This window comes from Propithecus coquereli, unplaced genomic scaffold (genome assembly GCF_000956105.1).
Source record: "Propithecus coquereli isolate 6110/MARCELLA unplaced genomic scaffold, Pcoq_1.0 Scaffold440, whole genome shotgun sequence".
NCBI lineage: Eukaryota > Metazoa > Chordata > Mammalia > Primates > Indriidae > Propithecus > Propithecus coquereli.
Genome location: NW_012150175.1, coordinates 1514627 through 1529593, shown reverse-complemented (window position 1 = coordinate 1529593; position 14967 = coordinate 1514627). Strand labels below are relative to the sequence as shown.

The window sequence follows — 14967 nt, the reverse complement described above, 5'->3', positions numbered from 1 at the left end:
GGTCAGGGGAGTAGCCAAATCCTCAGCCTGTCCCTTGAGAAAGACAGGCTGCTGCATCTGGCCTGGGTCACCCACCCTCTTTGCCTTCATTTTCTGTCCGTCTTACTTTTCATGCTGCTCCCTTGGCTACGTCTCCATTTCAGCAAAGAAGCCACAGCTGGCCTGACAGCTTGGGGGCTTCTGCAGCCTGCAGCTCTTTGGAGACAATGGGTTACACACGTCTGAGGCTGGCCGCTCTGTCCCCAGCTGACAGCGTCCACATTAACCACGTCTCCAACCAGGATGGAGCCAACATGTTACCAGCATCAACATGTAGGGTGCCTGGAGGAGGATGTGGGGGCCCGTCCTGAGTTTGAGGCAGGGCTCCAGCTGCCATCGGGACAACACACTCACTGGTCAGTGATCTGCCGGGTGGAAGTTCAACCTCACCCATCTCTGCTCCCACGTTTTGAGACCCCCAGAGCTGGAGGGAGCGGTGGACACAGGCTGCTCTGTGTCTTACGATTTCTCTGTTAGGAGTTTGCTTCTTTAGGACAGTGAATGAGTTGCCAACAAAACAACAGAATGAAACCAATAATTTGGTCATTTAAATGAAAACCACTTTGAAAGGAGCAAGCAGGGGTGTCAGGAGAGAGTGACTGCTTTAGATGACTCTGGGAGGTGGCGTTTAAGCTGGACATGGAAGATGGGAAGAGGGCGGGCCTGTGAGGGGTTGAGGGGAGGGAGTCCCCGGCAGAGGGGACAGCAAACGCACAGCCCTGCACGCTGGGGGTGCTCCCAGAGCTGGAAGGAGGGGGTAGCTGGAAGAATACAGACCAGGGAGTGACCCAGAAGAGGCTAAGGACAGAGTGAGTTCGGGCCTTTTTGCCGCAGCAGGGCAGGGCGTGGTAAGGTTTTCATTCTTAGAGCAACAGGAAGCCTTTCAAGGGTTTTGAGCGGGAGAGAGGCGTGATCTAATGCTGGTGACACAGATCACCTTGGCATCTCTGAGGAGCGTGGATGGCAGGGGAAGACAGTGGAAGCCGGCACTGGCCACAGAGTCCAAGCGAGCAATGAGGTGGAGACGGGGAGCAGTGAATGGGCGTGTGGCTTACTGTGGGGTGGAGGCGGTGGCACTTGATGGCAAAAGCAGGGGCCAGGGGAGGGGAGAGAAGGTGAGTGAAAGAGCAGAGTAAAGCCAGCTCCTGGGTCTGGGCTTGACTAACAGAGGAGATGGAGACCCACTTGCTCAGGCAGGTCACACGGCTCCGGGTGTGGGATCCAGGGCTGTGTCTGCCCCTGAGTAGCCTGTGAGCTGTCCGAGTGGAGGCGCCAAGGAGGCGATTGATAAAGGTGGTCTGGGGCTGACGGTGTCCATTGGAAGTGGTTGGCCTGTGGAGGGTTTTAAAGCCACTGGTGTACATGAGCAGGTAGGCAGAGCAGGGGGCCGGGACAGAGGCCAGGGGTTCATGGACATTTAGGGTCCTGAAAGGGGGTGGAGTAGCGTTAATTGTATCAACTGCTGCTGAGAGGAAGCCTAGGAAGAAATCAGAGAAACCATCTGGTTCCCAGTATGGAGGTTGCAGGTGACCATGACAAGAGCAGTTTAGTGCCACAGTGGCAGCCAGATTGCCTTTCATCAGGTGGGTTTTCCACCCTGGCTGCACACTTGAATCACCTGGGGGCTTATGAAAACTCCTGATGCCTGCGCCCCCCAGACTGATTTAATTGATCAGAGGGGGCAGGACATCCCAGGGGTGGTGATGAGCAGCCAGGGGCAACAGCTTCTGCTCTAGTCAGTTCCTAGACTGTGTGATCAGTCACCTGTAACGTGCCCGGCACCAGGATGCTACACTGAACAAGACTAATGCGCCCCTGCCTCACGGGCTTCCCTTTCCTGAGATTCCACAGTGACAGCCCAAACCAAATCTGCTGGTGCCTGAAAGTCACGGAGACGACACGATTCAGAGAGACCTGTGTTTAAGTCAGATCTGCCCTGCTGGAAGCTGTGTGGTCTTAGGCAAGTGAAATAACTTCTTCCAGTCTCAGTCTCTTTATCTATAAAATGGGGATGATATAGTTTACAATGACTGGACTGTTAAAATCAGCACAACTGGTACAAATTATGGTTCTGACTTTGCTTGGTGGGCATACCTGGACGAGAGAACTGCACCAAAGAACTCCAGTTCATGGCCCCAGCACCCTCTGGCCAGGCTGTCTGTGGGTGGGCAGGGCTAGTGAGGTCCTTTGACTCTGTTTGCTGTGCCTCCATGACCGCTGACTCGCCCTCTGACGGACACATTAGGTTTTTAGGAGACTTGCTGACATCTTTAGTCAAGTGGTGCCTCTGCCCAGGTGCCTGGATCAGTCATGGTTCTCTGGTCACAAGCATCAAAACTGGACTCTCTTTGATTCTGTAGAAAGGGGAACTTATTGGTGGCATGTAGTGGTGCTCACAGAACGGATAAAGGGTCAGGGAACCAGGCTTTGGGAAGACAGAGGGAGGTTGCTCCCAAGGCTTCAGCAGCAGGAACTTCTGGACAGTTCCCTGGGTGTGTCCTTCCAGGGAAAGTGAGCTCCAAAACATCTCAGCCTTTTTGCCCCTCTGATCAGGACTCCATCCCCAGGAAGAGGATCTGGCTGGTGTGGCTTGGTTCATGTGCCCAAGGAGGACATGTCAACCCCATGAGGGTCCCTTCAAGAAGCAGTTCTACGAAACACATTTGCCACTGTTAGCTAAAAAATAGGCAGTGGATGAAGTGAGTGAGCACTCCTTCTTTGGAGGTATTAGACCTGAAGAATCACATCCTTAGAAACCACAGAAGGAACGCGTTTCGTGGGTGAAAGGTAGGGGCCTCCAATGCTGAGATTCTCTAATCATTTGTATTTTGCCATCATTTAAACTTCTATAAGCCCAATCACGCAGATGGTTTTCTAGGCAACAACTAGTCAGTTTAAAAAGCTGGACCATTCTAGATGATAAGTGGCTGTCTTAGTCCGTTCAGGATGCTATAACAGAATTCCACAGACTGAGTGGCTTATAAACAACAGGAACTTATTTCTCACAATTCTGGAGGCTGGGAAGTCCAAGATCAAGGTGGGCAGATTCACTGTCCGGTGAGAGCCTGCTTTCTTGTTTATAGACAGCTGTCGTCTCCCCGTGTCCTCACATGGTGGAAAAGGGGAGGGATCTCTCTGGGGCCTCTTTCACAAGGGCACTAATCCCTTTCACGAGGGCTCTGCCCTCACGACCTAATCCCTCCCAGAGGCCCCGCCATCACATTGGGGGTTAGGATTTCAGTATATGAACTTTGTGCATACACAAACATTGTCTGTTAGTGGCTTTGTTCTGATTTTTAGAAATTTTTGTCAAAAATGTCAGTAACGAAGTAATGATGAAGTAAAATTTTAGAACAAACAGAAGGATCCTGGTCATTGTCCTGTCTATGAAGGTCACGTATGAGAGGCATCACTGCTGCCCTCCAAACATTCTAGTTCACCTTGTTTTTAATACGAAGCCAATTAGCCATATGACTTGCTTTGGCCAGTGAAATGTGAGTAGATGTCATAGGTCACTTCCAGCTGGTTTTAAGGGCCAGTGTGTGATTTGTCACCCTCTCTTTCCTTCTGCCATAAAATCCAGCAATGCTCCGATGGTGCTGCTCCATCAGGCAGGCCTGACTGAGGATGACATGGAAGAGCTTCCAGATAACCAGAAACGAACATGTAGTGTGGACAAGAAATTTATCTTTCTTACGTGAAGCCCCTGAGATTTGGGAGTTGTTTGTCGTTGCAGCATAAGCTTGGCTATGCTGACTGATACACCAGCATTCATCCCCTGGCACCACCGGGGCTCATTGTTGGGTCCAGAAGATGAACCTTGGCTGGGGTCTATGGCTAGCTAGCTGTATACATATATATATTACTGGTGACTGCAAATGGGCAGACAAATCATTAAATATTGAGATTCTACATGTAACACAAAATGATTGCATGTGTTAAAGGATTTTGCATTGAGGCCAATCTGAGTGTTTGTAAAAGCATGGTCCTGTATTACCCTTCTGTAATATAATTCACAAAATTCCAAACATTCCCCAAAGCCTCTTCATCTAGTCAACCTGAACAGGGTTTCCTTTATCAGATGGAGTCCCTGTCCTTGTGTTAGAAATGACCCTGTGTCAATCAGGGTCTCTGCAGGAGTCAAGCGATGTACTTAATTTACTGCATTTGAGAAGGGCTTATTAAAGGGACTACTTATAAAGGTCCCCCTTGGGTGACACGCAGCACCCCAGGGTTAGATCAGTAGCTTGCCATTACCACCCCTAGGCCTGAAGTGCCAAATGGAAGGAGGGGCTGCCAGGGCACACAGAGAGGGGGCCACCTTACGGGAGCTGTCCCCTTTGGTTGTGCATGTCAGATGTAGTCCTCAGGTGCACGGCATGGCCAGGTGGAGAGGGGTAGATGGGGAGCTGGGGGGCAGACAAAAGATGACTACCACATCTGGAACTATCGCAGCAGCAGCTGTCTTCACAACAGTTAGGTTGTCAGATTTCCTGCTTGTTTTGGTTCAAGGAAAGGGACGCGTTTAAAAGCCATCTTTAGCTTTGCTCATGACTTTCTGGGTCCAGTAGTGAACTCTGTTCTGGATCTAGGCACTTGGGTGAGAGAATAAGGCCATAAAGAAGGGCTCCCTCTTAATCTCCTCCCCAAGCTCTTGTGGTGTTGGAAAAAATGATCACCAAGAGGACCCCATCTTATTTGAACTAGTAATACAAACCCAGAACACATCCATAAATCCACATTCTTTAATGAAACCATCCTTTGTAGACAGAGACTATGTTAGCTGCTCTCCATGGTCTCTTTGAAACTGACATCATTTCACGAAATGTAAAATTACACAAAATAAAAAATACCCATATATTTATAGATAACACTTTAAATAGTGTTTCTTTTTTTTAAAAGAAACCTTTTAGGCATTTGGGATTACTGTTCAGAAGTTCAGTTTACAACTGTAAAAACACCTGCTGAAGCCAAGAGAACATTTATTCACAAACTGAACACTATCAACATCAAGAATCATTTGAGAGTTATCAAATGGACCTGATCAATGGAAAATCCCAATGGGAATCTACTAGTTAGCAAGATTTTACAAATTATTTAAACAGGCAGAACAATTGGTGAGTAATATGAAACTTTAGAGGGAAATAGTGAAATAGAAGTAGAGGGAAACTTTACCTTAGAGGAAAATAAAGCGAATAGTGAATTAATGAACAGCCTCACTTTCTCTGTTTGCAGAAATTCTACTGGCTACAGTTAATTCCAGATTTTATCCTGCCCTGTGATCCAGCTTCTAACTTCTGCTAGGCCAGATTACACTAGAATTGGACCAGGCCGGACCCCAAATTCTTCGTCAGATGGTTTGTCCTAAGACAGTTCCCTGAACTGAAGCTAGTCTTGCAGCTCTGTGTCATCCTCAAGGCCTGGCACCTAATTAAAGGACAAAGCAGGCCGGATGGACCACCATCCTCTACCTCTGTCATCTGCCTGGAAGACATGTGTACGCAGGTCACTCAGCAATTGGAAGTGCCAAGGCAGGAGCCTGGGTCTTTCTCTTGTGAAGCCAGCCTTGAGGTTCTTTGTAGAACCTGCGTCATGCACAGATCCCCAGAAGGGTGGGCTTCCAGAGGAAGCCCAGCCAGCCCCAGCTGAATCAGAGCTTGTCTTTTCTGGGAATACGTCACTCGCAGGAGGCCTAAATAAGGGTTTTCATAAGGGTTGCATTGTTGCAAATTGGCCGTATGGTGACAACTGTTGAAGCTGTGTCTTTTTGAAAAACGTTCACACTAAAGTGATAAAAAGAAGTGTCATTGTTTCAGGAGGGCAGCCAATGCTGAGGCAGAACCCACTGTGTTTCTGATTCCCTCCCCCTTTTCTATGGAATTGGTTACTCTTATTTAGACTTTTAGAGGTTGAAACTCCAGAATTTTCATCTCCTTGGACAATGACCCTTAACAGCCACCTTATGTATCCTGATTCCAGTTTCAGCTTTGACAGACAAGATGAGACAAAATGAAAACCTCAGAAAATACAAAAATCAGAGAGAAGGAATCTGCCAGAAGAGGCAGGTGAGATCTGAACCATGAGATAGACTGCTCCATTTGCTGTGTCAACGCTCACCCTGGGCAGGGTCTGACCACGACGTGAGAGTGGGGGCTGGGCCTCGATCCAGGGCCAAGACAGGCCAGGGCAGAGCTTGGGGGAGCAGAGGCGTAGAAGGGGACCCTGGTCCTGGGCGCCACATAGTAAAGCTATGACCAGCAGGGCTGGCGTTTGTCACGCTGCATTGATTAAGGCTTTGACAGCTGATCCTTTACATACGTACATATATACAGACATATATTATTATTAATTATAATACTTTAATTTTGTTCTGTTTTAAGGAAAAATATTTCCATGCATTTTTTTTGACCTTTCTTTGTATTATTCTAGTTTTTGCTCCCAACAATCATTTTAATTAGATAAAGTCCTCTGGTGGCATATTCTGATCTTTGAAAAATATAGCTTTTAACTTTTTACAAATACTTTGTCGAAAATGATGTTGATTTATCCCAAAGGAATTCCGGTGCTTGGGAGCTATCTTGGCTCTGACCAAAAACACTCACGTGCTGCCCTGTGTTCAACACCAACCAAACAGGACTTACAGTTATGTAAACATTATTTTAAAATTATTCCAACATAAATACTCTTTTAAAGCTAACATACCACAGCTTTTAGCTCATAATGCCCATAGATGCCTTAATGAAATGCCATTCAAAACTACCTCGCTGTTTAAATTATACCTTGAGGTGCTAAAATTATGTAAACATCATCTACACTTCTCTAGAACAAGTGCCAAGTGTTGTGAATTCCGATTGCAAGTTGGCGATTGAATACTAGTTAATCTGAGCAAAGTTACCAATGCACCCTTTAACCCAGTTGGTTACAGGAAGCTAGTCACAGATTGACTTGTCCCACAAAGTGATGATTCTTACATAACTTATAATTAACCAATCTTCAACAGTGTTCACCCCACAAGGGACCTTAACTGGTCCTTCGTGAGATGTCTTTGCACATCTGGCAAATGCAGTTTCAATTGGTTGTCAAGGAGTTCACCACAGCAAATGGCTCCAAAGCTGGAGGAAGAAATGTTCTTGGAAGCCTGTGGAATCCCAAGCGCAGATAAAGTCAGTGAGCAAAGAAATATCCAGATAAGCCAGGTTGTTTTCTTCTCAGCAAATGGGACTCCTACCAGCAAACGTTCTGCTGAATTCATAGTGGATGTCTTTGCCCCCTGATGCAATTAGGGATGGGGAACCCCAAAGGGGCAAGCAGAGCCAATGATGCAGAGAAATGGCTTTGAGGTCTCCTGATTTCATGACAATGATCACATACTCAAAGCTCCCTCTGTGCACACTGCTTACTGCGATGCCTTTTTTAGTCCGGACATCTCTCAGGTTTCTAGCTTGACATGTGCCTGGCAGAGAGAAAGCAAAAGACTCTGGCCAAAGCTCCGAGTCACAAATCAACCACGGCCAAGCTTTCATCCTCAAAGACCAACACAGACAGAAGACAGCCTGAGTTCCCAGGACATGGCCACAGTGCCGGGTACCCATGGAAGCCTGTCCAGATTAGAGGAATGACCAACCCCAGGACTGGCCTTCTGCCCCACAGGAGCAAGGGACAAGGAGAACGTGTATGAACAACATAGCTTGAACAGTCAGTGACTTCAAACCTTAATCTTCTTGAAAAGTCTACGACTGATAGCATTATAGCCAGAATCAAAAGAACATTCTCTCCTCCTTGTTGGCCAAACTTTTATGTACTTTCAACCAAATATATACCTCCGAGACTGGCTTTTGAGTTTTTGTTTGAGAAAAATACTGTACACTGACTTAGGGCAGTTTTGCAAGGTGCTATTGGTATAAAAAACATTCTCAGTTCCTGTCTTTCAAGAACATTAGCATTATTTCTTCATGTGCAGAGCGTCCTGGAACTTGGTGCTGGTGTATCGGGCGTGAAAGCCTTTCTTGCTGATGGTATCATCTGTGTGGAATCGAATCATTAGGGAATCCCCTGCAGAGTAGATTTCTTCCAATGGCTGAGGAAAGGAGAAAGGAAAACCAGAAGGACTTTAGCTGTGCTTGGAGTTTAAAATGAGGAGGATGGGACAGGACCTCACACAAGGACATAGCATGGCTGGTGTTGCCATGAGGTGTTCCGGGCCCCAGAGACTCTGAAGGGCATCAAGCCAGTTCCTTTTCAAAGGAAAGCACTGCAAATTTTGCTCTAGAGAACTTTCTGGGCCCCGCTTTTCCAAAACTGATCCTAGATGTATAGCTCATACAGAATCTATTATTTATTAAGTGCACACACAGGAGGGCCAGGCACTGCGCTAAAGACTTCCGGATCTTATCTCGTGTAAACTTTGCAGCAACCTTATAATGAAGGTACCATCTCCATTTTACACTTGAGGACACTGAGACTCAAGTTCATGCATGTAGGCAGGACCCGAGCTCAGGTCCTTTTGACTAGAAAGTATGTACCATGAATCACCCAGCTCTAGGGTCTTCATTGTGACGTGTCTCCTGGGAGACCCAAAACACAGACCGTTGTTCAGGCCTATGTCCTGTCCAAGGACAAAAAGTGGGATAGAGCTACTACATTTGCCTGCAAGGTTTTGCAGCAAAACTAGGCTTCCCCACAGTTCACTGTTCAGAACTCTCCAAGGGGTTCCTCCCCACAGATCCCACAGTTTGAAAGACTTTATCAAAAGCAGTCCATTGGTTAAGTCATAATTTGTCATTCTTGCTTTTTTAAAGGATGAGGGAAGATGAAGGGAAATTATTCAAAGACATATAAATATCAGTTCTAGTTTCCATTTAGCACAAGGAGAACAGATGATCCCAAGATCTGGCCCATAGCAAAGAAGTTTGGGTGATCAGCCCTGGAGGCAAAGGAAAGGAGAGGGCAGGGCCCAGCGTGCGCAGCCAGGGAGTGACCAGGACACTCTACTGGCTGGTTCACGTACTTCCAATGAGCACCAACTACATGCCAGGCCCCATGTCAGGTGCTGGAGAAACAGTGAACAAAGCAGGGTTGTCCTGTCCTCGGGGAGTGGCCCAGGGAAGAGGCCACAATGAGAAAAGCAATGCTGACCTTGAGCATAACTATTGCATCTATGGTGAGAGAGTAATTCATAATTTTTATAGGCCTTGGTTTTGCTTGGGGAGAGAATAGTGAATATAGGGGATATACGAAAGTATAATTAATAATTTTAAAGCCAAATAAAAGTGGCTTTAAAGTGGGGAAAACTCTTTGCAAAAATGGGGGAAAGTCCTAAAAGGAAAAGTGCTGTCCCGTAGCTGACGTCAGCCCGAGGCCCCCACGGACTGGTCCCCGGCTGCCTCCTCCACAGCTCTCCCCTTCCCCATCCATCCAGCACAACCGGCCTCCTGGCTGCTGTCACAGTGGCAGGGGCAGCTGGGACTCAACCCCAGGTGTGCCTGACCCCACAGCTCGTGCTCGGAATCGGCGCGCTCTGGGCCCCCTCTGCCCCTCAGCATCTCTGGGACTCACCCCAGAGCCGCAGAAGCGGCCGAGCCTGGGCGCCGAGCTGTCGTAGCCGTCGTAGGCTTCCATGTAGTCATAGCCACATTCGGCCTCCTCCTCCACCTCAAAGGTCCGGAAGATCAGCTCCACTCCGTAGCCGTCCTCTGCCACGATCACCCAGTCGCAGCGGGCCTGGCTCGGGTAGTTGTTGTCCCCAAACTGGGCATGGGAATAGAGCTCTTTGGTCTGCACTTCAGCCTTCAGCCTGCCCCCGCACTCTGGAGCAGAGAGAGAAGCCGGATGCTCCCTCGGCACAGCACCCACGGCCACCCCACCTGCACCCCAGCAGCTCTCTCTGCAGAGCCTGGTGCGTGCCCTGCATGAGAACCCGGGCAATCTCTTCACCCCATTCTACAGAGCAGTAAACAGAGGCGCCTGGCTCTGAGGTCAGGGATCCCTGGCAGCGGGGGTGAGGGGGTTGGAGGGGTGGGGCAGGGCTCCAAAGTGGCTATTACAAGCCAAGGTGCCCTGTTTCCAGCTTGGGCCACATAAGGCCTCTGAAAATCCCTGAGCATGCTACTGATAAGAGCTGCCTGTTTTTTTTCTTTTTTCCAGTTATGGAGACATGGAGCCAATGGGTGGTTTGCCTGACTGGTCACTGGGAAGTGGCCGGGTCTTTACCCCTTCTCTCCTGGAGGTGCCAGCGGCATCTGAGAAGAGTTCACACCTGCCTGACGGACTTACTGTAATTTACAATTTCTGCCAGCAGAGGGCGATGGAAGCACATTAGAACGGCAGGTCCGCGCTCAACCCTGGAAACCTTAGGTCTGCCTGACCGGCTCTTGCATTGGAGAGTATTGACTACAGGCCGCCTCTGAGGCTTCAGTGGGTGTCTCAGGTGAGCACTCATCAGACAGCAGGCTCATGTTCTGTAGCCTTTGCTTCTGGGCTTTTTACTAAGACAGTAGCCCGGGCCCTATACTATCTCACGTTTTGGCCACTTGAGTTCACACTAAGTAAAATAGATCAATGAGACTGGTCTCGAAAGCCCCAGAAATTCTGGAGGCAAATTCCTGCACAGCCTGTCCCCAGTGTGCTGCCGGCCCCCGAGGGCCTAGGGCTCACCCTCGTGTGGGTTCTGTGCCGTGTGGTCCTAACACTCCAGGCCCTGCCTGGCCCCAGACCTGCCCGGCTGCCCACTCTGATGCCATGTTTGCTCCAGCTTAGAATTTCTTCCAGATCTGGCCTGTCTTTGGGAAATTTCAAATTCCTGAGATGCAGGTGGCAATGAAATAGCACCTGGAGCACCTATGTTCCTGGTCTCTGCAGGGACAAGGGGACGAAATCACTTGTCAATGGCTTTTAAGCTTCTCTGAGAAAGCTAGGACTCCACATGGAGCTTGGGAGGGTCCCATAAACACGAAGCGTTTTCTGCTCAGCAAGGGCAAGCAAAGCTGCCTAAGGATGCTGGTCGCCATTTTGTTTGACCTAATGCACATGTTCCGGCTTGGAAAAAAATTGGGGGAAGGGGATGCTAAAAGGATCCAGGGTCCCATGATCATGATCTCAGACTCGCAGAAGTAGAGTGGGCCTCGGCAGCCACCAGCCCTGCCAAAGAGCCACAATCTAATGCCAGGATCAAAGGGTCAAATTTGGTTCCATGGGCTCCAGTCCCAGGTGGTCACATTTTAATGGCTACAGAGCAGAGCCAATTTTCTTACTGACATTCCTCTGTTTAACAAAGTAGATAATATAAGTTGAAAGAATATACATTTTCCTCTGAAGGACCCAATAGAGCTATTTGCATTTTGCGTGGAGGAAAAAATAATAAGGAGCAGAAACATTTTCATTTTCCATAACTGGCTCTTAGAGGGATAAAAGGGCTGCTCTCCACCACTCAGCTCCCAGACTTCTGGGTTTTATAGACTAACACGGAATATGTTTTTAAAAGGAAGAACGAGAAGGAGGGAGGAAAGAAATGGGGCACCAACAAAGGGTTGCCCACTTCAAATTTTGTCATTTGAGGACATCAAAAGAAAAGAGCCCTTTCTCCTTGTGGTTGCTGATGTTTCATTTTAACAGGGATGTTTTATCACGCACCTTCCTCCCCTCCCCCTCCCCCTCAAGTAGAATAAAAGGCAGCCCCTTCCCTGCCTTCACCACCTGTCTCCTGTCCAGGTGCTCACCAGCGGGAGGCCAGAGCCCGGCCCCAGGTACCTGTGCTGTGCACCGCCTGGAAACCTTTCCTCTGCACAGAGGCGTCTGAATAAAACTTGAGAAACAGGCTGCTGCCCGAAGCCACCATGGGGTCTGGTTTCTTGCTGCCGCAGAAACGGCCCAGGATGGGGGCCAGGCTGTTGGGCCCGTCGTACATTTCCAGGTGGTCATAGGCACATTCCTGGTGCTGCTCGATCTCGAACTCATTAAAGGCCTGGGGGGTAGAAGAGCAGAAAGTAAGGTGAGGCGGGGCCTCCTCTCAGGGGCTGGAGAGGAAGGGGGTGAGGCAGTGCAGGGGGCGTGTGGCCATGATGATGCTTGGCGACATCGGGTCTCCAAAACAACCCCGTGCGGTGGTCACATGAGCTACAGCTGCTGTGACCACTTTGCAGATGAGACGGTGGGAGTTCAGAGAGTTTAAATGCTTGTTGACATTTTGACAGCTATTACTCGGCAGAGCTAGGCTTTGACAGCCCAAATCTGTCTTCCTCCCGTCCTATCGCGCTGCCTCTCCCTCACTTAGTACTAAGAGCCAGCAACAGCCGAGGGCTCACTCTGCGCCGGCAACTATTTTAAGTGCCTTACAAGTATTGCCTCATTTAAACCTCGCACCCCTGCGATGTGTCTAACCCTCACTTCATAGCTGAGGAAACTGAGGCACGGAGATGTCCGATGACTTGCCCAAGGTCACACACTGGTAGAACTGGGCTGTGACCCAGCTGCTCTGGCCTCAGAGACCCTGCTCTAAGCCTGAGCGCTCCACCAAAGGACCCTTCATCACAAACGGCGTAGATGCGGCTTTGTGCTCTGCGTCGCATGCTCATGGTGGCTGACATCGGTAAAGTGTTTTTTCCACGCCAAGCATTTATGGGTATTTTCTCACTTAATTCTGGTGACACTGTGAGAGAAGATTATTTCCAATGTGCAGAAGAGGAAAGTCAGTCTTAGAGACAGACGTTGGTTGACTTGCCCAAGCTCACGCAGCTAGAGACGGTGACGCTGAACTTGACCCCAGCCAGCCTTCTCCTGCCCACACTGCTAACCATCGCTAGGTTATGCTCCCTGTCCCCCCCAGGACTCTCCCCAGCTTCAGGGAACGGCTTTTCAGCCCTGAATGTAGCCTTCTCAGGTGCTGCGTAGGTGACTGACTGATGCAGCCCATGGCGGCAAGGGAGATGGGACAAGGTGAGGGGGACGGTGTTAGATGAAGACTTGGACCGAGTGACAGAGCAGAGAGAGGGGACATTAGTTGGGGGGGGTCTCGATTCAAAAGAGGGAGGTTGGGGCTGCAGGGCAGAGATGGAGGTGGGAGAAGAAACAGAGGGACCAGGGCAGGGCAGGCTTTCACGGAGATACCCAACACCCCGCAGTGGGCAAAGCTCTCACGCCTGTGAGGAAGGAGCTCTGGGGCCAGAGTGGTGGGCAGAGACACTGGGCAGGAGCACGAAGGGGACAGCAAGCACCGGGGTGGGCCATGCGATGGGACAGCCCTGCTGCTGTCTCCATGCACTGAAACACCAGCTTTCTTGAGTATGTAACTCACGTTCTATGGGAGTCAAAAGACAGAGCACAATCAATATACCCACCGTCCACTTCCCAAAGAAACGTCTTTTAGAAACTAACACGTCTGGGTATGAACCTTCCCCTTGTGCGGGTTGTGCGCTCCCGCCCCCCAGGGCGCCACTCCCTCCCGGTCCTCGGGGACTTACGTTGCCATTGCGAGCACAGTCCAGCAGGTGGCAGTCTTGGAAAGGAGTGCCTTTCCTGAATGCACTAACTCACCTGCACCCAGGTTCAAGGCTGTTCCCGCTGACCCGGGACAGCGGCTCCTAGCAGAGCTACAATTCCCCCAGGGGCAGCCCATGCATATGAGGTGCCCGCTGCGGTCAGGGGCCCTGTGTTCCCCACCCCTCGATGCCCAGGAGCCCACGCACCTGCCTCTGCTCCTGACTCGTGGTGGTTCTCACCAACAAACACCCCGCGAGTCCCCGCCCCATCCTCTATGCATCATCGCATTCTCCTTCTTTGTTCTCTTCCATCCTCCCTGAATTATTGGTCCATAATCCACAGAGCCAATCCTACTCATGCGGTCAGGACGACCCATTTTAAAAAATGTTTGTCTGTCTGGAGTACAACAAATGCTCCAGCCGGCGAGAGGGTTTGTTTTATTCTCCTGGACCTGGGGGTCCCTAGGGGCTGAGAAATGAGACGTATCCAAGAGACTCTTTTCTCCTTTGAAATAACGGAGCGTGGTGTACAGACCACACATCACATACCCGACTTTACATAAAGGCTTGGAAAATTTTTTTTTAATTCAAGAGAGAATTAACATAAAGAACTTAGTCTCCTATTGCTAATAGAAAAAAATACAAGTTGTAAAAGAATATGAATAATAAGATTCCATTAGAGTAGTTTGAGTAAGAAAAAGATATATATTTTCTCCGTGCGTATATATTCATGATTGCATGTACATAGAAAATTTCTGGAAGGATTCACAACAAAATGTTCAAAGTGGTCCTTTCTAGAGAGGGAGTGAGTGATCTGGGGACTTTTGATTTCCACTGTCCAACTTTCTATAGCGGTTACATTTGTTTTAATCTTGAGAATGAATTGTCTTCTAAAAAATTAAAACTGGAAACAACTGAATCTCAAACGGTGCTGCAGATCTGTGTGGTGGATGCCCTCTCGTCCTGGTCCCACTGTGAACAGGGGTCATTTGTAGAGCTTTTGTGCATTCACTCTTTTAATCTGCACAACGGCCCACGGGGTGGGCTTCATTAGCAAAATGGGCTTCCTCGTTTTCTGCTAATGAAATCCAGATCTGGAAATGTCGAGAAACTTCCTTCAGGTTTCAGAGCTAGGAATTGACAGAGCAGAAACTCGAACCCATGTCTGCCTGATGCCAAAGTCCATGTTCTTAATAAACTACAAAAATGACTCACGAGTTTCACCCTGTGGCCCGCGGTGGAAGAGATGTTCCAGGTACACTCCCTCCGGCTGGGGTATTTGTCAGGCCAGTTGGGGCTCTCCAGGGTCCCCTCTGCACTGCTGATCTTGTGTGCACAGCCAGCTGGGGGTGATGGGAGACACAGAGAGAGAGAGAAAAGTATTAATAATTCACTTGTGGGCAGCACCCTAGGCATGATAGGGGCATCTCCTCCCCCTCTCTTAACTGTCTCAGGG

The 14967-nt window shown here is 49.2% G+C and overlaps 1 protein-coding gene across 1 annotated transcript in view; it reads right to left on the bottom strand.

Moving 5' to 3' along the window:
* Nucleotides 1-7981: 7981 nt before the first annotated feature.
* The window catches only part of TLL2 (tolloid-like 2), a 112703-nt gene continuing 105717 nt past the window's right edge, over nt 7982-14967 (bottom strand). The window contains exons 18-21 of the mRNA XM_012654502.1: nt 14727-14854; nt 11785-11998; nt 9595-9845; nt 7982-8116 (exon numbers count right to left, since the gene is read on the bottom strand). Coding sequence (XP_012509956.1) covers nt 7982-8116; nt 9595-9845; nt 11785-11998; nt 14727-14854 — 728 coding nt within the window. The remainder of the gene's footprint in view (nt 8117-9594; nt 9846-11784; nt 11999-14726; nt 14855-14967) is intronic.